The sequence below is a fragment of the Salvelinus fontinalis genome, chromosome 1, assembly GCF_029448725.1.
Source record: "Salvelinus fontinalis isolate EN_2023a chromosome 1, ASM2944872v1, whole genome shotgun sequence".
Taxonomy (NCBI): Eukaryota; Metazoa; Chordata; class Actinopteri; order Salmoniformes; family Salmonidae; genus Salvelinus; species Salvelinus fontinalis.
In genome coordinates, this window is record NC_074665.1 from 92,829,566 (window position 1) to 92,851,538 (window position 21,973).

At 43.7% G+C, this 21,973-nt stretch overlaps 1 protein-coding gene across 1 annotated transcript in view; it reads right to left on the reverse strand.

Annotated features, from left to right (window-relative positions):
* Positions 1–21,973, reverse strand: part of LOC129863703 (thrombospondin-2-like) — a 97,483-nt gene that overhangs the window by 71,690 nt on the left and 3,820 nt on the right. The window contains exons 2-8 of the mRNA XM_055935891.1: positions 20,619–20,672; positions 13,333–13,451; positions 11,906–12,106; positions 11,506–11,599; positions 9,811–9,981; positions 6,001–6,177; positions 5,748–5,921 (exon numbers count right to left, since the gene is read on the reverse strand). Of these exons, the coding sequence (XP_055791866.1) occupies positions 5,748–5,921; positions 6,001–6,177; positions 9,811–9,981; positions 11,506–11,599; positions 11,906–12,106; positions 13,333–13,451; positions 20,619–20,672 (990 nt within the window). The remainder of the gene's footprint in view (positions 1–5,747; positions 5,922–6,000; positions 6,178–9,810; positions 9,982–11,505; positions 11,600–11,905; positions 12,107–13,332; positions 13,452–20,618; positions 20,673–21,973) is intronic.

Consider the following 21,973-nt stretch of genomic DNA (forward strand, 5'->3'; position numbering starts at 1 on the left):
TGCACTGTTGGAGCTAGGAACACCAGCATTTAGTTAGATATTACTGCACTGTTGGAGCTAGGAACACCAGCATTTAGTTAGATATTGCTGCACTGTTGGAGCTAAGAACACAAGCATTTAGTTAGATACTACTGCACTGTTGGAGCTAGGAACACAAGCATTTAGTTAGATATTACTGTTGGAGCTAGGAACACAAGCATTTAGTTAGATACTACTGCACTGTTGGAGCTAGGAACACAAGCATTTAGTTAGATACTACTGCACTGTTGGAGCTAGGAGCACAAGCATTTAGTTAGATACTACTGCTCTGTTGGATCTAGGAACACAAGCATTAAGTTAGATATTACTGTTGGAGCTAGGAACACAAGCATTTAGTTAGATATTACTGCTCTGTTGGAGCTAGGAACACAAGCATTTAGTTAGATACTACTGCACTGTTGGAGCTAGGAGCACAAGCATTTAGTTAGATACTACTGCTCTGTTGGATCTAGGAACACAAGCATTAAGTTAGATATTACTGTTGGAGCTAGGAACACAAGCATTTAGTTAGATATTACTGCTCTGTTGGAGCTAGGAACACAAGCATTTAGTTAGATACTACTGCTCTGTTGGAGCTAGGAACACAAGCATTTAGTTAGATACTACTGCTCTGTTGGAGCTAGAAACACAAGCATTTAGTTAGATACTACTGCTCTGTTGGAGCTAGGAGCAGAAGCATTTAGTTAGATACTACTGCACTGTTGGAGCTAGGAACACAAGCATTTAGTTAGATACTACTGCTCTGTTGGAGCTAGGAACACAAGCATTTAGTTAGATACTACTGCACTGTTGGAGCTAGGAACACAAGCATTTAGTTAGATACTACTACTCTGTTGGAGCTAGGAACACAAGCATTTAGTTAGATACTACTGTTGGAGCCAGGAACACAAGCATTTAGTTAGATACTACTGCACTGTTGGAGCTAGAAACACAAGCATTTAGTTAGATACTACTGCACTGTTGGAGCTAGAAACACCAGCATTTAGTTAGATACTACTGTACTGTTGGAGCTAGAAACACCAGCATTTAGTTAGATACTACTGCTCTGTTGGAGCTAGGAACACAAGCATTTAGTTAGATACTACTGCTCTGTTGGAGCTAGGAACACAAGCATTTAGTTAGATACTACTGCACTGTTGGAGCTAGAAACACCAGCATTTAGTTAGATACTACTGTACTGTTGGAGCTAGGAACACCAGCATTTAGTTAGATACTACTGCTCTGTTGGAGCTAGGAGCACAAGCATTTAGTTAGATACTACTGCTCTGTTGGAGCTAGGAACACCAGCATTTAGTTAGATATTACTGCACTGTTGGAGCTAGAAACACAAGCATTTAGTTAGATACTACTGCACTGTTGGAGCTAGGAACACAAGCATTTTGCCGCACCTGCAATAACATCTGCTAAATATGTGTATGTGACCAATAACATTTAATTTCATTTGATTTTAGCAGAAAGGCCAAAATCAATGTTTCATCAAATTATTGTTTAAATATACATACATATTTTCTACTTAATATTTTCTACTTCCTAAAATTCCATATCAAATCGCTAAATTATCCTTGGTATGACAATCTTAAAACAATTCCATACGTTAGTTTAGACTGTTATGGAATAAATTATCTGTACTGTATCCTAACTGCTTCAAAAACTTCCATAGTTTACTTGGATTGTTCCTGTTCGCAACTATGTTGTCAGTGGAATAATGGTTCTTGGCCCTATCATCCTCTGTCATCTTGTTAACCTCATTCTTGGCCCTCTCTGTCATCCTGTTAACCTCATTCTTTGCCCTCTCTGTCATCCTGTTAACCTCATTCTTGGCCCTCTCTGTTATCCTGTTAACCTCATTCTTGGCCCTCTCTGTCATCCTGTTAACCTCATTCTTGGCCCTCTCTGTCATCCTGTTAACCTCATTCTTGGCCCTCTCTGTCATCCTGTTAACCTCATTCTTGGCCCTCTCTGTCATCCTGTTAACCTCATTCTTGGCCCTTTCTATCATCCTGTTAACCTCATTCTTGGCCCTCTCTGTCATCCTGTTAACCTCATTCTTGGCCCTCTCTATCATCCTGTTAACCTCCTTCTTGGCCCTCTCTGTCATCCTGTTAACCTCATTCTTGGCCCTCTCTGTCATCCTGTTTACCTCATTCTTGGCCCTCTCTGTCATCCTGTTAACCTCATTCTTGGCCCTCTCTGTCATCCTGTTAACCTCATTCTTGGCCCTCTCTGTCATCCTGTTAACCTCATTCTTGGCCCTCTCTGTCATCCTGTTAACCTCATTCTTGGCCCTCTCTGTCATCCTGTTAACCTCATTCTTGGCCCTCTCTATCATCCTGTTAACCTCATTCTTGGCCCTCTCTGTCATCCTGTTAACCTCATTCTTGGCCCTCTCTATCATCCTGTTAACCTCATTCTTGGCCCTCTCTATCATCCTGTTAACCTCATTCCTTCATTTCTTATAGCTTATAAAAAACATAATCGGCCCTGGATCTCCAGATAGAATTTATTTCTTCACTTCGTTGCTTTTAAAATGTAATGGTAAATCCATGGTTCAGTTCTTTGCTTAATTCAACAACATCGAGTGGCAGCTGGTCTGTAGCATCTACAAATGGTCTCATTATCACCTCATTGCATTTCAATACACCAGTACAATTATCTCAATCAAGTAACCAAAACATCTGCACTATAGTTCTCCATAGTTTCCTGAACCTTCCTACTACAGAAAATGATGGAATGATCACTGAGCCCATAGTTTACAACCCCACATCCTTGATCAGACACCGACACGAGGTTAATGATGGTTTGGGTAGAAGGACAGACCCTGGTGGGCTCATTAGTCAGCTGGTGTTTGATCCTTCACCAAAACGAGGTTAATGATGGTTTGGGTAGAAGGACAGACCCTGGTGGGTTCATTAGTCAGCTGGTGTTTGATCCTTCACCAAAACGAGGTTAATGATGGTTTGGGTAGAAGGACAGACCCTGGTGGGCTCATTAGTCAGCTGGTGTTTGATCCTTCACCAAAACGAGGTTAATGATGGTTTGGGTAGAAGGACAGACCCTGGTGGGCTCATTAGTCAGCTGGTGTTTGATCCTTCACCAAAACGAGGTTAATGATGGTTTGGGTAGAAGGACAGACCCTGGTGGGCTCATTAGTCAGCTGGTGTTTGATCCTTCACCAAAACGAGGTTAATGATGGTTTGGGTAGAAGGACAGACCCTGGTGGGCTCATTAGTCAGCTGGTGTTTGATCCTTCACCAAAACGAGGTTAATGATGGTTTGGGTAGAAGGACAGACCCTGGTGGGCTCATTAGTCAGCTGGTGTTTGATCCTTCACCAAAACGAGGTTAATGATGGTTTGGGTAGAAGGACAGACCCTGGTGGGCTCATTAGTCAGCTGGTGTTTGATCCTTCACCAAAACGAGGTTAATGATGGTCTGGGTAGAAGGACAGACCCTGGTGGGCTCATTAGTCAGCTGGTGTTTGATCCTTCACCAAAACGAGGTTAATGATGGTTTGGGTAGAAGGACAGACCCTGGTGGGCTCATTAGTCAGCTGGTGTTTGATCCTTCACCAAAACGAGGTTAATGATGGTTTGGGTAGAAGGACAGACCCTGGTGGGCTCATTAGTCAGCTGGTGTTTGATCCTTCACCAAAACGAGGTTAATGATGGTTTGGGTAGAAGGACAGACCCTGGTGGGCTCATTAGTCAGCTGGTGTTTGATCCTTCACCAAAACGAGGTTAATGATGGTTTGGGTAGAAGGACAGACCCTGGTGGGTTCATTAGTCAGCTGGTGTTTGATCCTTCACCAAAACGAGGTTAATGATGGTTTGGGTAGAAGGACAGACCCTGGTGGGCTCATTAGTCAGCTGGTGTTTGATCCTTCACCAAAACGAGGTTAATGATGGTTTGGGTAGAAGGACAGACCCTGGTGGGCTCATTAGTCAGCTGGTGTTTGATCCTTCACCAAAACGAGGTTAATGATGGTTTGGGTAGAAGGACAGACCCTGGTGGGCTCATTAGTCAGCTGGTGTTTGATCCTTCACCAAAACGAGGTTAATGATGGTTTGGGTAGAAGGACAGACCCTGGTGGGCTCATTAGTCAGCTGGTGTTTGATCCTTCACCAAAACGAGGTTAATGATGGTTTGGGTAGAAGGACAGACCCTGGTGGGCTCATTAGTCAGCTGGTGTTTGATCCTTCACCAAAACGAGGTTAATGATGGTTTGGGTAGAAGGACAGACCCTGGTGGGCTCATTAGTCAGCTGGTGTTTGATCCTTCACCAAAACGAGGTTAATGATGGTTTGGGTAGAAGAACAGACCCTGGTGGGCTCATTAGTCAGCTGGTGTTTGATCCTTCACCAAAACGAGGTTAATGATGGTTTGGGTAGAAGGACAGACCCTGGTGGGCTCATTAGTCAGCTGGTGTTTGACCCTTCACCAAAACGAGGTTAATGATGGTTTAGGTAGAAGGACAGACCCTGTTGGGCTCATTAGTCAGCTGGTGTAAAGCAAACGGATGACAGCATCTGAAATGCTTTAAAAGGAGCTAGCCTGTTTGTAGTGCTATATGAATCCCCAGACTACTATAAATAAACAAGGCTGTGTTGTGAGGTTAGAGCTAGCCTGTTTGTAGTGCTATATGAATCCCCAGACTACGATAAATAAACAACATCTGAAATGCTTTAAAAGGAGCTAGCCTGTTTGTAGTGCTATATGAATCCCCAGACTACGATAAATAAACAACATCTGAAATGCTTTAAAAGGAGCTAGCCTGTTTGTAGTGCTATATGAATCCCCAGACTACGATAAATAAAAAACATCTGAAATGCTTTAAAAGGAGCTAGCCTGTTTGTAGTGCTATATGAATCCCCAGTGTAACGGTCCTGACCTGTTTTATGTTGTTTTTGTATGTGTTTATGGTCAGGGCGTGTGTTTTGGGTGGGCAGTCTATGTTATCTGTTTCTATGTTGGTTTTGGTTGCCTGGTATGGCTCTTAATTAGAGGCAGGTGTTTTGCGTTTTCCTCTAATTAAGAGTCATATTTAGGTAGGGTGTTCTCACTGTTTGTTTTGTGGGTGTTTGTCTTCCGTATCTGTGTTATGTCTTGCACCATACGGGACTGTTCGGTTGTTCGTTTCGTTTCGATGTAGTCTGTTCCTGTCCGTGAGTTTTACGTTTTAGTTAAGTAAGTTCATGTTCAGGTTTTTTCGTCTACGTCGTTTTCTTGTTTTGTATTTTTGAAAGTGTTTTGTTTTTCGTGTTGCCATCGTCGTTACAAATAAAGAGATGGCTTATTTCCCTAATGCTGCATTTTGGTCTGATGATCCTTCTCTCCTCTCCTCATCCGAGGAAGAGGAGAACGACAGCCCTTACACCCAGACTATGATAAATAAACAACATCTGAAATGCTTTAAAAGGAGCTAGCCTGTTTGTAGTGCTATATGAATCCCCAGACTACGATAAATAAACGAGGCTGTGGGGATAGAGCTGTGTGTCTATGTCTGCTACCTATTGGACAGGGCTGTGGGGATAGAGCTATGTGTCTATGTCTGCTACCTATTGGACAGGGCTGTGGGGTTAGAGCTGTGTGTCTATGTCTGCTACCTATTGGACAGGGCTGGGCTGTGGGGTTAGAGCTGTGTGTCTATGTCTGCTACCTATTGGACAGGGCTGGGCTGTGGGGTTAGAGCTGTGTGTCTATGTCTGCTACCTATTGGACAGGGCTGGGTATCGCAGGCTGCGTAGTCGGCCGTCTCTCCCACACACTTCCTGCCTCCATGCCGGGGGGCGGGGTTAGAACACTCTCGCTGACGAATCATCAGCCCACTGCCACACGACACACTGCACGGTAACCAGGAAGACCACGGTCCCCAGACCCCGACAACTATAATCACACAGACAGTGTATCAGTCAATCCAACATCAACAATAGCAGTCATGTGGTTTGTTTGTTTGTGTTCTCACTTGGACAGGGTGCAGCGTCGCAGGGATGTGTCTCTGTGGCGTTGCCACGGCAGCCGCTGCCCCCGCGTTGAGAGAGGGGGGAGTTGCAGAGTCGAACACGCACGACGAGACCTGAACCACACGACACAGAACATGCAGACCACGGAGACCACAGACCCCAGCCGCCGTTCCCACGCACTACACACACACACACACACACACACACACACACACACACACACACACACACACACACACACACACACACACACACACACACACACACACACACACACACATTTTTATAAAAGGGAAATGATTGCTCAAACCCAACACCCAAACCTGAGTGTTCCATTCTGCCACCTCTGGTCTCTTGGCCCTCCCACCCATACGAGGGTTAGCTCCCCCCCAGCCCAGTCAATGATCTTCTCTGTCCTTCAGCCTAACGTCAGCAGAGTCCTTCATCCTAACGTCAGCAGAGTCCTTCAGCAGAGTCCTTCAGCCTAACGTCAGCAGAGTCCTTCAGCCTAACGTCAGCAGAGTCCTTCAGCCTAACGTCAGCAGAGTCCTTCAGCCTAACGTCAGCAGAGTCCTTCAGCCTAACGTCAGCAGAGTCCTTCAGCCTAACATCAGCAGAATCCTTCAGCCTAACGTCAGCAGAGTCCTTCAGCCTAACATCAGCAGAGTCCTTCAGCCTAACGTCAGCAGAGTCCTTCAGCCTAACGTCAGCAGAGTCCTTCAGCCTAACGTCAGCAGAGTCCGTCAGCAGAGTCCTTCAGCCTAACATCAGCAGAGTCCTTCAGCCTAACGTCAGCAGAGTCCTTCAGCCTAACGACAGCAGAGTCCGTCAGCAGAGTCCTTCAGCCTAACGTCAGCAGAGTCCTTCAGCCTAACGTCAGCAGAGTCCTTCAGCCTAACGTCAGCAGAGTCCTTCAGCCTAACGTCAGCAGAGTCCTTCAGCCTAACGCCAGCAGAGTCCTTCAGCCTAACGTCAGCAGAGTCCTTCAGCCTAACGTCAGCAGAGTCCTTCAGCCTAACGCCAGCAGAGTCCTTCAGCCTAACATCAGCAGAGTCCGTCAGCAGAGTCCTTCAGCCTAACGTCAGCAGAGTCCTTCAGCCTAACATCAGCAGAGTCCGTCAGCAGAGTCCTTCAGCCTAACGTCAGCAGAGTCCTTCAGCCTAACGTCAGCAGTGTCCTTCAGCCTAACATCAGCAGAGTCCTTCAGCCTAACGTCAGCAGTGTCCTTCAGCCTAACGTCAGCAGAGTCCGTCAGCAGAGTCCTTCAGCCTAACGTCAGCAGTGTCCTTCAGCCTAACGTCAGCAGTGTCCTTCAGCCTAACATCAGCAGAGTCCTTCAGCCTAACATCAGCAGAGTCCTTCAGCCTAACGTCAGCAGAGTCCTTCAGCCTAACGTCAGCAGTGTCCTTCAGCCTAACGTCAGCAGAGTCCTTCAGCCTAACATCAGCAGAGTCCTTCAGCCTAACGTCAGCAGAGTCCTTCAGCCTAACATCAGCAGAGTCCTTCAGCCTAACATCAGCAGAGTCCTTCAGCCTAACATCAGCAGAGTCCTTCAGCCTGACATCAGCAGAGTCCTTCAGCCTAACATCAGCAGAGTCCTTCAGCCTAACGTCAGCAGAGTCCTTCAGCCTAACGTCAGCAGAGTCCTTCAGCCTAACGTCAGCAGAGTCCTTCAGCCTAACGTCAGCAGAGTCCTTCAGCCTAACGTCAGCAGAGTCCTTCAGCCTAACATCAGCAGAGTCCTTCAGCCTAACGTCAGCAGAGTCCTTCAGCCTAACGTCAGCAGAGTCCTTCAGCCTAACGTCAGCAGAGTCCTTCAGCCTAACGTCAGCAGAGTCCTTCAGCCTAACGTCAGCAGAGTCCTTCAGCCTAACATCAGCAGAGTCCTTCAGCCTAACGTCAGCAGAGTCCTTCAGCCTAACGTCAGCAGAGTCCGTCAGCAGAGTCCTTCAGCCTAACGTCAGCAGAGTCCTTCAGCCTAACGTCAGCAGAGTCCTTCAGCCTAACGTCAGCAGAGTCCTTCAGCCTAACGTCAGCAGAGTCCTTCAGCCTAACGTCAGCAGAGTCCTTCAGCCTAACGTCAGCAGAGTCCTTCAGCCTAACGTCAGCAGAGTCCCAACCCCACCTTCCTAACATGTCTGAAAAGTACATCTTCAAAGAGTATCTTAAATAAATACAACGACGTAGCTAGCCATAATGTGTATTACAGGAGCTAGTTGTAATACAGGAGCTAGTTGCATTACAGGAGCCAGATGTATTACAGGAGCTAGTTGTATTACAGGAGCTAGTTGTATTATAGGAGCTAGTTGTAATACAGGAGCTAGTTGTAATACAGGAGCTAGTTGTATTACATGAGCTAGTTGTATTATAGGAGCCAGTTGTATTGCAAGAGCTAGTTGTATTACAGGAGCTAGTTGTATTACAGGAGCTAGTTGTATTACAGGAGCTAGTTGTATTACAGGAGCTAGTTGTATTACAGGAGCTAGTTGTAATACAGGAGCTAGTTGTAATACAGGAGCTAGTTGTATTATAGGAGCTAGTTGTATTACAGGAGCTAGTTGTAATACAGGAGCTAGTTGAATTACAGGAGCTAGTTGTATTACAGGAGCTAGTTGTATTACAGGAGCTAGTTGTAATACAGGAGCTAGTTGTATTACAGGAGCTAGTTGTTTTACAGGAGCTAGTTGTAATACAGGAGCCAGATGTATTACAGGAGCTAGTTGTATTACAGGAGCTAGTTGTATTACAGGAGCTAGTTGTAATACAGGAGCTAGTTGTAATACAGGAGCTAGTTGTATTATAGGAGCTAGTTGTATTACAGGAGCTAGTTGTAATACAGGAGCTAGTTGAATTACAGGAGCTAGTTGTATTACAGGAGCTAGTTGTATTATAGGAGCTAGTTGTAATACAGGAGCTAGTTGTATTACAGGAGCTAGTTGTTTTACAGGAGCTAGTTGTAATACAGGAGCCAGATGTATTACAGGAGCTAGTTGTATTACAGGAGCTAGTTGTATTACATGAGCTAGTTGTATTACAGGAGCTAGTTGTATTACAGGAGCTAGTTGTATTACAGGAGCTAGTTGTAATACAGGAGCTAGTTGTAATACAGGAGCTAGTTGTAATACAGGAGCTAGTTGTATTACAGGAGCTAGTTGTATTACAGGAGCTAGTTGTATTACAGGAGCTCGTTGTATTACAGGAGCTAGTTGTATTACATGAGCTAGTTGTATTACAGGAGCTAGTTGTATTACAGGAGCTAGTTGTATTACAGGAGCTAGTTGTAATACAGGACCTAGTTGTAATACAGGAGCTAGTTGTAATACAGGAGCTAGTTGTATTTCAGGAGCTAGTTGTATTACAGGAGCTAGTTGTATTACAGGAGCTAGTTGTATTATAGGAGCTAGTTGTATTACAGGAGCTAGTTGTATTACAGGAGCTAGTTGTATTACAGGAGCTAGTTGTATTACAGGAGCTAGTTGTATTACAGGAGCTAGTTGTATTACAGGAGCTAGTTGTATTACAGGAGCTAGTTGTATTACAGGAGCTAGTTGTATTACAGGAGCTAGTTGTATTACAGGAGCTAGTTGTAATACAGGAGCTAGTTGTATTACAGGAGCTAGTTGTATTACAGGAGCTAGTTGTATTACAGGAGCTAGTTGTAATACAGGAGCTAGTTGTAATACAGGAGCTAGATGTATTACAGGAGCTAGTTGTATTACAGGAGCTAGTTGTATTACAGGAGCTAGTTGTATTACAGGAGCTAGCTGTATTACAGGAGCTTGTTGTATTACAGGAGTTATAGGTGACCTCACCTCGGCTTTCACAACTTCCCAGGGTGCACCTGCGGGTTTGGAGGGAGGAGTCAGAACAGGACGTGAAGACATCATCACAAGATCGCCCTCTCCGCTGGAAGCCACGCCCACAAGTGACCGAACATTCCGTCCACTCCGACCATGGGGACCATCCATCTTCACTTCCCAACCCTATACACACACACACACACACACACACACAAACACACACACACACACACACACACACACACGCACGCAAACACAAACAAATACACATATGGCACGACTCCAACACCATCATTAAGTTTGCCGATGACACAACAGTGGTAGGCCTGATCACCGACAACGATGAGACAGCCTGTAGGGAGAGGAGGTCAGAGATCTGGCCGTGTGGCGCCAGGACAACAACCTCTCCCTCAATGTGATCAAGACAAAGGAGAGGATTGTGGACTACAGGAAAAGGAGGACCGAGCACGCCCCCATTCTCATCAACGGGGCTGTATTGGAGCAGGTTGAGAGCTTCAAATTCCTTGGCGTCCTCATCACCAACAAACTAGAATGGTCCAAACACACCAAGACAGTCGTGAAGAGGGCACGACAAAGCCTATTCCCCCTCAGGAGACTGAAAACATTTGGCATGGGTCCTGAGATCCTCAAAAGGTTCTACAGCTGCACCATCGAGAGCATCCTGACAGGTTGCATCACTGCCTGGTACGGCAACTGCTCGGCCTCCGACCGCAAGGCACTACAGAGGGTAGTGCATACGGCCCAGTACATCACTGGAGCCAAACTTCCTGCCATCCAGGACCTCTACACCAGGCGGTGTCAGAGGATTGTCAAAGACCCCAGCCACCCCAGTCATAGACTGTTCTCTCTACTACCGCACGGCAAGCGGTACCGGAGCACCAAGTCTAGGTCCAAGAGGCTTCTAACCAGCTTCTACCCCCAAGCCATAAGACCCCTGAACATCTAGTCAAATGGCTACCCAGACTATTTGCATTGCGCTCCCCCCCCTCTTTTACACCACTGCTACTCTCTGTTATTATCTATGGATAGTCACTTTAATAACTCTACCTACATGTACATATTACCTCAATTACCTCAACTAACCGGTGCCCCCTGTATACAGCCTCCACATTGACTCTGTACCGGTACCCCCTGTATATAGCCTCCACATTGACTCTGTACCATTACCCCCTGTATATAGCCTCCACATTGACTCTGTACCGGTACCCCCTGTATATAGCCTCCACATTGACTCTGTACCGGTACCCCCTGTATATAGCCTCCACATTGACTCTATACCTGTACCCCCTGTATATAGCCTCCACATTGACTCTGTACCGGTACCCCCTGTATATAGCCTCCACATTGACTCTGTACCGGTACCCCCTGTATATAGCCTCCACATTGACTCTGTACCGGTACCCCCTGTATATAGTCTCCACATTGACTCTGTACCGGTACACCCTGTATATAGCCTCCACATTGACTCTGTACCGGTACCCCCTGTATTTAGCCTCGCTATTGTTATTTTACTGCTGCTCTTTAATTACTTGTTACTTTTCTTATTCTTATTCATATTTTTTAAACTGCATTGTTGGTTAGAGGCTTGTAAGTAATTCAGGGCATGTGACGAATAAAATTTGATTTGACTAAATATGACTTGTGAAATAATCATGAGAAATAAATTCAGTGAATGTGTTTTCTCACCCAGACACACAGGGCAGCATTCCCCTTCAGTGAAGGAAGGACTGGGACATGTTACTGGAGGACAGGTGACCTGCCGACACACTGCCTTCCCCTCCTACACACACACAACATACACATACACACACACACAAAACACACACATACACACACACACAAAACACACACACAACATACACATACACACACACACAGTAGTAAAGCACAAGGGCCTAGAGATATCTTGACTCAAGAGTTGTGCGTGAATATGTGTGTGTGTGTGTGTGTGTGTGTGTGTGTGTGTGTGTGTGTGTGTGTGTGTGTGTGTGTGTGTGTGTGTGTGTGTGTGTGTGTGTGTGTGTGTGTGTGTGTGTGTGTGTGTGTGTGTGTGTGTGTGTGTGTGTGTGTGTGTGTGTGTGTTTACCTGGCAGGTACAGGATGTGCAGCTGTCTGAAACCCAGTCCTCCTCCCGCTGATACACACGTCCGTCCTGCACACACACTCTCTCCTCTTCATCATCCCCTCCTCCTCCTCCTCTTCCTCCTCCTCCTCCTCCTCCTCCCTCTCTGTCCAAATTGCTGCCCAGCTCAGAGAGAGCTTCCCGCAATGCCTCATTCTCCTCTGTCTGAACACACAGATGAAGACGGCAGGAGGCTTGTGGATCTGGTCATGGTTAACACTGATGCTAACCATGTGTGTGTGTGTGTGTGTGTGTGTGTGTGTGTGTGTGTGTGTGTGTGTGTGTGTGTGTGTGTGTGTGTGTGTGTGTGTGTGTGTGTGTGTGTGTGTGTGTGTGTGTGTGTGTGTGTGTGTGTGTGTGTGTGTCACACTCCATGAGAACCCAAAATATAAGCTTTTTTTCTCCAATGTTTGTAAACATTGTAAATGTAAACAAACCCTGTACAGCCTCATAACATGGTTAAAACAATAATGTTGATATCATGGATGGTCAGTCCTTGCATCCACAGCTCTGTCTATTAGTCTGAGAGTGGTTACATTTCTCCAGGACCATCCCTCAGCTTTTTACCAAAACAGAGGCGGGGCGACCGTTTTGTTATTGTTTCATCTGTGGATTTGCCCTTTAAACAGCTGCATATTATCAAGATATCAAAGTGTCACCAACAACAAGTTCAACAATAGGCCTGTAGCATATTGCATTCATTATTCACATGTAAATAGCACTTTCTGTAGTGCTCAAAGCCATGCCATTTATTTTTCAACTTGAATCAATGAGCCCAATCAGTTCTCCATGACAACTAGATCATAAACAACAGTTCTCCATGACAACTAGATTATAAACAACAGTTCTCCATGACAACTAGATCATAAACAACAGAGTAGGGCTGGCTATGCTCAGGTGGGTCATGCTCAGGTAAAACTATGTAGCTAATCTATACTTCCAGACTTCTAAATCCTGTTCTTGAAGATCAAGGGATATAACATTTATGGGAATGACTGGAATTCTGATAGTCTTTGGTTTGTAATGTAAAGATATAATTTAATCGTATTATTATCTGTAGTAGAAAGCGATGGGTTAGAAGAAGCCTACATAACCAACCCATAAAGTAAAATGTAACATCCATATATGAACAGCTATGTAAACTTTAACATTGATTTATCCTGCAATAGATGTGGTTCAATAGGTAACATATATGTATGTCTTCTTCTAAGGCCTCTTAAGGGGAAAGTAATCTAAAAGTAACGGAATGTAATCAGATTACGTTACGGAGTTGGGGTAATCCAAAAATTACGTTACTGATTACAAGTTTGGACAGGTAACTAGTAACTGTAACGAATTACATTTAGAAAGAAACCTAGCCAACCCTGTCTGTCTGTGTCTGTGTGTCTTACAGCTCTCTGAAGGTCGTGGAGCAGACTAGTGGTAACGATGTGGAGGCCATGCAGCTCTGATAACAGATCATTCAGCTCCTCACAGGACCGACGACACATCACCTCAGCACGCTCCACCCCTACACACACAGACAGACAGACAGACAGACAGAGACACAGACACAGACAGACAGACAGACACAGAATCAGAGCTAACCCAAACCAGATCCACAAGCCTCCTGCTGTCTTTATCTGTGTGTTCAGACAGAGTTTTCTTAACATTGTTTTTGATAAAGGTGTTATGGATAGTGAAGGTGTTATGGATAGTGAAGGTGTTATGGACAGTGAAGGTGTTATGGATAGTGAAGGTGTTATGGATAGTGGGTTATGGATAGTGAAGGTGTTATGGATAGTGAAGATGTTATGGACAGTGAAGGTGTTATGGATAGTGAAGGTGTTATGGATAGTGAAGGTGTTATGGATAGTGAAGGTGTTATGGATAGTGAAGGTGTTATGGATAGTGGAGGCGTTATGGATAGTGAAGGTGTTATGGATAGTGAAGGTGTATTGATAGTGAAGGTGTTATGGATAGTGAAGGTGTTATGGATAGTGAAGGTGTTATGGATAGTGGGTTATGGATAGTGGGTTATGGATAGTGGGTTATGGATAGTGAAGGTTTTATGGATAGTGAAGGTGTTATGGATAGTGAAGGTGTTATGGATAGTGAAGGTATTATGGATAGTGAAGGTGTTATGGATAGTGGGTTATGGATAGTGAAGGTGTTATGGATAGTGAAGGCGTTATGGATAGTGAAGGTGTTATGGATAGTGAAGGTGTTATGGATAGTGAAGGTGTTATGGATAGTGGGTTATGGATAGTGGGTTATGGATAGTGAAGGTGTTATGGATAGTGAAGGTGTTATGGATAGTGAAGGTGTTATGGATAGTGAAGGTGTTATGGATAGTGAAGGTGTTATGGATAGTGAAGGTGTTATGGATAGTGAAGGTGTTATGGATAGTGAAGGTGTTATGGATAGTGAAGGTGTTAGGGATAGTGAAGGTGTTAGGGATAGTGAAGGTGTTATGGATAGTGAAGGTGTTATGGATAGTGGGTTATGGATAGTGGGTTATGGATAGTGAAGGTGTTATGGATAGTGAAGGTGTTATGGATAGTGAAGGTGTTATGGATAGTGAAGGTGTTATGGATAGTGGGTTATGGATAGTGGGTTATGGATAGTGGGTTATGGATAGTGAAGGTGTTATGGATAGTGGGTTATGGATAGTGGGTTATGGATAGTGAAGGTGTTATGGATAGTGAAGGTGTTATGGATAGTGAAGGTGTTATGGATAGTGAAGGTGTTATGGATATTGGGTTATGGATAGTGGGTTATGGATAGTGAAGGTGTTATGGATAGTGAAGGTGTTATGGATAGTGAAGGTGTTATGGATAGTGAAGGTGTTATGGATAGTGGGTTATGGATAGTGAAGGTGTTATGGATAGTGAAGGTGTTATGGATAGTGGGTTATGGATAGTGAAGGTGTTATGGATAGTGAAGGTGTTATGGATAGTGAAGGTGTTATGGATAGTGAAGGTGTTAGGGATAGTGAAGGTGTTATGGATAGTGAAGGTGTTATGGATAGTGGGTTATGGATAGTGAAGGTGTTATGGATAGTGAAGGTGTTATGGATAGTGAAGGTGTTATGGATAGTGAAGGTGTTATGGATAGTGAAGGTGTTATGGATAGTGAAGGTGTTATGGATAGTGAAGGTGTTATGGATAGTGAAGGTGTTATGGATAGTGGGTTATGGATAGTGAAGGTGTTATGGATAGTGAAGGTGTTATGGATAGTGAAGGTGTTATGGATAGTGAAGGTGTTATGGATAGTGAAGGTGTTATGGATAGTGAAGGTGTTATGGATAGTGAAGGTGTTATGGATAGTGAAGGTGTTATGGATAGTGAAGGTGTTATGGATAGTGAAGGTGTTATGGATAGTGAAGGTGTTATGGATAGTGAAGGTGTTATGGATAGTGAAGGTGTTATGGATAGTGGGTTATGGATAGTGAAGGTGTTATGGATAGTGGGTTATGGATAGTGAAGGTGTTATGGATAGTGGGTTATGGATAGTGAAGGTCTTATGGATAGTGAAGGTGTTATGGATAGTGAAGGTGTTATGGATAGTGAAGGTGTTAGGGATAGTGAAGGTGTTATGGATAGTGGGTTATGGACAGTGGGTTATGGATAGTGAAGGTGTTATGGATAGTGAAAGTGTTATGGATAGTGAAGGTATTATGGATAGTGAAGGTGTTATGGATAGTGAAAGTGTTATGGATAGTGGGTTATGGATAGTGAAGGTGTTATGGATAGTGAAGGTGTTATGGATAGTGAAGATGTTATGGATAGTGAAGGTGTTATGGATAGTGGGTTATGGATAGTGAAGGTGTTATGGATAGTGGGTTATGGATAGTGAAGGTGTTATGGATAGTGAAGGTGTTATGGATAGTGGGTTATGGATAGTGAAGGTGTTATGGATAGTGGGTTATGGATAGTGAAGGTGTTATGGATAGTGAAGGTGTTATGGATAGTGAAGGTGTTATGGATAGTGAAGGTGTTATGGATAGTGAAGGTGTTATGGATAGTGAAGGTGTTATGGATAGTGAAGGTGTATTGGATAGTGAAGGTGTTATGGTTAGTGAAGGTGTTATGGATAGTGAAGGTGTTAGGGATAGTGAAGGTGTTAGGGATAGTGAAGGTGTTATGGATAGTGAAGGTGTTATGGATAGTGGGTTATGGATAGTGGGTTATGGATAGTGAAGGTGTTATGGATAGTGAAGGTGTTATGGATAGTGAAGGTGTTATGGATAGTGAAGGTGTTATGGATAGTGGGTTATGGATAGTGGGTTATGGATAGTGGGTTATGGATAGTGAAGGTGTTATGGATAGTGGGTTATGGATAGTGGGTTATGGATAGTGAAGGTGTTATGGATAGTGAAGGTGTTATGGATAGTGAAGGTGTTATGGATAGTGAAGGTGTTATGGATATTAGGTTATGGATAGTGGGTTATGGATAGTGAAGGTGTTATGGATAGTGAAGGTGTTATGGATAGTGAAGGTGTTATGGATAGTGAAGGTGTTATGGATAGTGGGTTATGGATAGTGAAGGTGTTATGGATAGTGAAGGTGTTATGGATAGTGGGTTATGGATAGTGAAGGTGTTATGGATAGTGAAGGTGTTATGGATAGTGAAGGTGTTATGGATAGTGAAGGTGTTAGGGATAGTGAAGGTGTTATGGATAGTGAAGGTGTTATGGATAGTGGGTTATGGATAGTGAAGGTGTTATGGATAGTGAAGGTGTTATGGATAGTGAAGGTGTTATGGATAGTGAAGGTGTTATGGATAGTGAAGGTGTTATGGATAGTGAAGGTGTTATGGATAGTGAAGGTGTTATGGATAGTGAAGGTGTTATGGATAGTGAAGGTGTTATGGATAGTGGGTTATGGATAGTGAAGGTGTTATGGATAGTGAAGGTGTTATGGATAGTGAAGGTGTTATGGATAGTGAAGGTGTTATGGATAGTGAAGGTGTTATGGATAGTGAAGGTGTTATGGATAGTGAAGGTGTTATGGATAGTGAAGGTGTTATGGATAGTGAAGGTGTTATGGATAGTGAAGGTGTTATGGATAGTGAAGGTGTTATGGATAGTGAAGGTGTTATGGATAGTGAAGGTGTTATGGATAGTGGGTTATGGATAGTGAAGGTGTTATGGATGGTGGGTTATGGATAGTGAAGGTGTTATGGATAGTGGGTTATGGATAGTGAAGGTCTTATGGATAGTGAAGGTGTTATGGATAGTGAAGGTGTTATGGATAGTGAAGGTGTAGGGATAGTGAAGGTGTTATGGATAGTGGGTTATGGACAGTGGGTTATGGATAGTGAAGGTGTTATGGATAGTGAAAGTGTTATGGATAGTGAAGGTATTATGGATAGTGAAGGTGTTATGGATAGTGAAAGTGTTATGGATAGTGGGTTATGGATAGTGAAGGTGTTATGGATAGTGAAGGTGTTATGGATAGTGAAGATGTTATGGATAGTGAAGGTGTTATGGATAGTGGGTTATGGATAGTGAAGGTGTTATGGATAGTGGGTTATGGATAGTGAAGGTGTTATGGATAGTGAAGGTGTTATGGATAGTGGGTTATGGATAGTGAAGGTGTTATGGATAGTGGGTTATGGATAGTGAAGGTGTTATGGATAGTGAAGGTGTTATGGATAGTGAAGGTGTTATGGATAGTGAAGGTGTTATGGATAGTGAAGGTGTTATGGATAGTGAAGGTGTTATGGATAGTGAAGGTGTATTGGATAGTGAAGGTGTTATGGATAGTGAAGGTGTTATGTATAGTGAAGGTGTTATGGATAGTGGGTTATGGATAGTGGGTTATGGATAGTGGGTTATGGATAGTGGGTTATGGATAGTGAAGGTGTTATGTATAGTGAAGGTGTTATGGATAGTGAAGGTGTTATGGATAGTGAAGGTGTTATGGATAGTGAAGGTGTTATGGATAGTGAAGGTGTTATGGATAGTGAAGGTGTTATGGATAGTGAAGGTGTTATGGATAGTGAAGGTGTTAGGGATAGTGAAGGTGTTAGGGCTAGTGAAGGTGTTAGGGATAGTGAAGGTGTTATGGATAGTGGGTTATGGATAGTGGGTTATGGATAGTGGGTTATGGATAGTGAAGGTGTTATGGATAGTGAAGGTGTTATGGATAGTGAAGGTGTTATGGATATTGGGTTATGGATAGTGGGTTATGGATAGTGAAGGTGTTATGGATAGTGAAGGTGTTATGGATAGTGAAGGTGTTATGGATAGTGGGTTATGGATAGTGGGTTATGGATAGTGAAGGTGTTATGGATAGTGAAGGTGTTATGGATAGTGGGTTATGGATAGTGAAGGTGTTATGGATAGTGAAGGTGTTATGGATAGTGAAGGTGTTATGGATAGTGAAGGTGAAATGGATAGTGGGTTATGGATAGTGAAGGTGTTATGGATAGTGAAGGTGTTATGGATAGTGGGTTATGGATAGTGAAGGTGTTATGGATAGTGAAGGTGTTATGGATAGTGAAGGTGTTATGGATAGTGAAGGTGTTATGGATAGTGAAGGTGTTATGGATAGTGAAGGTGTTATGGATAGTGAAGGTGTTATGGATAGTGGGTTATGGATAGTGAAGGTGTTATGGATAGTGAAGGTGTTATGGATAGTGAAGGTGTTATGGATAGTGGGTTATGGATAGTGGGTTATGGATAGTGAAGGTGTTATGGATAGTGAAGGTGTTATGGATAGTGAAGGTGTTATGGATAGTGAAGGTGTTATGGATAGTGAAGGTGTTATGGATAGTGGGTTATGGATAGTGAAGGTGTTATGGATAGTGGGTTATGGATAGTGAAGGTGTTATGGATAGTGAAGGTGTTATGGATAGTGAAGGTGTTATGGATAGTGAAGGTGTTATGGATAGTGAAGGTGTTATGGATAGTGAAGGTGTTATGGATAGTGAAGGTGATATGGATAGTGAAGGTGTTATGGATAGTGGGTTATGGATAGTGAAGGTGTTATGGATAGTGAAGGTGTTATGGATAGTGAAGGTGTTATGGATAGTGGGTTATGGATAGTGAAGGTGTTATGGATAGTGAAGGTGTTATGGATAGTGAAGGTGTTTTGGATAGTGAAGGTGTTATGGATAGTGAAGGTGTTATGGATAGTGAAGGTGTTATGGATAGTGAAGGTGTTATGGATAGTGAAGGTGTTATGGATAGTGGGTTATGGATAGTGAAGGTGTTATGGATAGTAGGTTATGGATAGTGAAGGTGTTATGGATAGTGAAGGTGTTATGGATAGTGGGTTATGGATAGTGAAGGTGTTATGGATAGTGGGTTATGGATAGTGAAGGTGTTATGGATAGTGAAGGTGTTAGGGATAGTGAAGGTGTTAGGGATAGTGAAGGTGTTATGGATAGTGGGTTATGGATAGTGGGTTATGGATAGTGAAGGTGTTATGGATAGTGAAGGTGTTATGGATAGTGAAGGTGTTATGGATAGTGAAGGTGTTATGGATAGTGGGTTATGGATAGTGAAGGTGTTATGGATAGTGAAGGTGTTATGGATAGTGAAGGTGTTATGGATAGTGAAGGTGTTATGGATAGTGAAGGCGTTATGGATAGTGGGTTATGGATAGTGAAGGCGTTATGGATAGTGAAGGCGTTATGGATAGTGAAGGTGTTATGGATAGTGAAGGTGTTATGGATAGTGAAGGTGTTATGGATAGTGGGTTATGGATAGTAAAGGTGTTATGGATAGTGAAGGTGTTATGGATAGTGAAGGTGTTATGGACAGTGAAGGTGTTATGGACAGTGAAGGTGTTATGGACAGTGAAGGTGTTATGGACAGTGAAGGTGTTATGGATAGTGAAGGTGTTATGGATAGTGAAGGTGTTATGGATAGTGAAGGTGTTATGGATAGTGAAGGTGTTATGGATAGTGAAGGTGTTATGGATAGTAAAGGTGTTATGGATAGTAAAGGTGTTATGGATAGTGAAGGTGTTATGGATAGTGAAGGTGTTATGGATAGTGAAGGTGTTATGGATAGTGAAGGTGTTATGGATAGTGAAGGTGTTATGGATAGTGAAGGTGTTATGGATAGTGAAGGTGTTATGGATAGTGAAGGTGTTATGGATAGTGAAGGTGTTATGGATAGTGAAGGTGTTATGGATAGTGAAGGTGTTATGGATAGTGAAGGTGTTATGGATACTGCAATGAGCGACGTGGGATTTTGGTTGCAATGATTCTGTCTTTAGTAACTGTCTGCGTTACTACACAATAAATGCAAAACCATTCTGACGGCAGACCTAGACCCTGTCACACTGAACGTACCAAGATGGCCGACAATCGTTTGCGACCTAAGAATTTTCCCACAATGTGTAAATTAGTCTGGGACAGCCAATCCTGGCATCAGACAGATCCAATTGTACAGTCTGCAAAGGCCTTTATCTATCAGCACATGACAAGCAGATATCTGACTGACTCCATTCAGGGGATTTAGAGGCATCAGCGTTGTCACTTGGCAAAGTTTACAGAGCCCAGTGACTTAGGGGTTAAAAAAGTCACAGCAGTGGTACACAACTGACCAGCGAAGCACAGGGGGAGGGGGGGGGGGGGGGGTGGGAGAGGCTGGGAAAATGCTACATAAGGGACCGGAGATATGGGACCGGAGATATGCCACAGCACACAGACTGCTGTATAGGGTGCAGAATTACATTACCTGCTGTCAGATCACAGAGAAACACCATCAGCCAGGCAATCAGTGGTGTCATCCCTACACACACACACACACACACACACACACACACACACACACACACACACACAATTATACAGTGCAATTGGAAAGTATTCAGACTCCGTGACTTTTTTGACATTTTGTTAGGTTACAGCTTTATTCTAAATGGGTTAAATAAATAAAAAATCCTCATCAATCTATACACACCCTACCCCATATAGAAAAAGCGAAAACAGGAATTTCGAAATGTTAGAAATGTTATTAAAAATGTAAAACAGAAATACCTTATTTACATAAGTATTCAGACCCTTTGCTAAGAGACTAAATTTAGCTCAGGCTGTCACGCCCTGACCTTAGAGAGCCTTTTATTCTCAAATTGGGTTAGGTCGGGGTGTGACTAGGGTGGGTACTTGTTATTTCTATGTTGACCTGATATGGTTCCCAATCAGAGGCAGCTGTTTATCGTTGTCTCTGATTGGGGATCATATTTAGGCAGCCTTTTCCCACTGGGTTTTTGTGGGATCTTGTTTTTGGTTAGTTGCCTGTGAGCCATTTGCTGCACGTATCGTTTCCCAGTCCCAGTCCGGTACGTCCTGTGCCTGTTCCTCGCACTCTCCCTTAAGTGGTAATGTAACGGTCCTGACCAGTTTTATGTTGTTTTTGTATGTGTAATTGGTCAGGGCGTTAGTTTTGGGTGGGCAGTCTATGTTATCTGTTTCTATGTTGGTTTTGGGTTGCCTGGTATGGCTCTTGATTAGAGGCAGGTGGTTTGCGTTTTCCTCTAATTAAGAGTCATATTTAGGTAGGGCGTTCTCACTGTTTGTTTGTGGGTGATTGTCTTCCGTGTTTGTGTTATGTTTGCACCATACGGAACTGTATACGGTTTGTTCGGTTTATGTAGTCTGTTTCTTATTCGTGCGTTCTTCGTGTCTATGTAAGTTCTCATGTTTAGGTCAGTCTACGTCGTTTGTTATTTTGTATCATTTCAAGTGTAGTTCGTGTTCGTTTTTCGTCTTGTTTAATAAATATGTGTTCAAACTTCGCTGCGCCTTGGTTCCCTCAATACTCCTCCTTTTCCGAAGATGGAGAGGAGGAGGATCGCCATTACAGAATCACCCACCATAAAAAATGAAGGGCAGGTAGGAGACCTGCGCCCACTTCCCAGGCTTACCGTGGAGAGCGGGAGTACGGGCAGGCGCCGTGTTACGCAGTAGAGCGCACGGTGTCTCCTGTACGAGTGCATAGCCCAGTGCGGGTTATTCCACCTCCCCGCACTGGTAGGGCTAGATTGGGTATTGAGCCAGGTGTCATGAGGCCTGTTCAACGCGTCTGGTCTC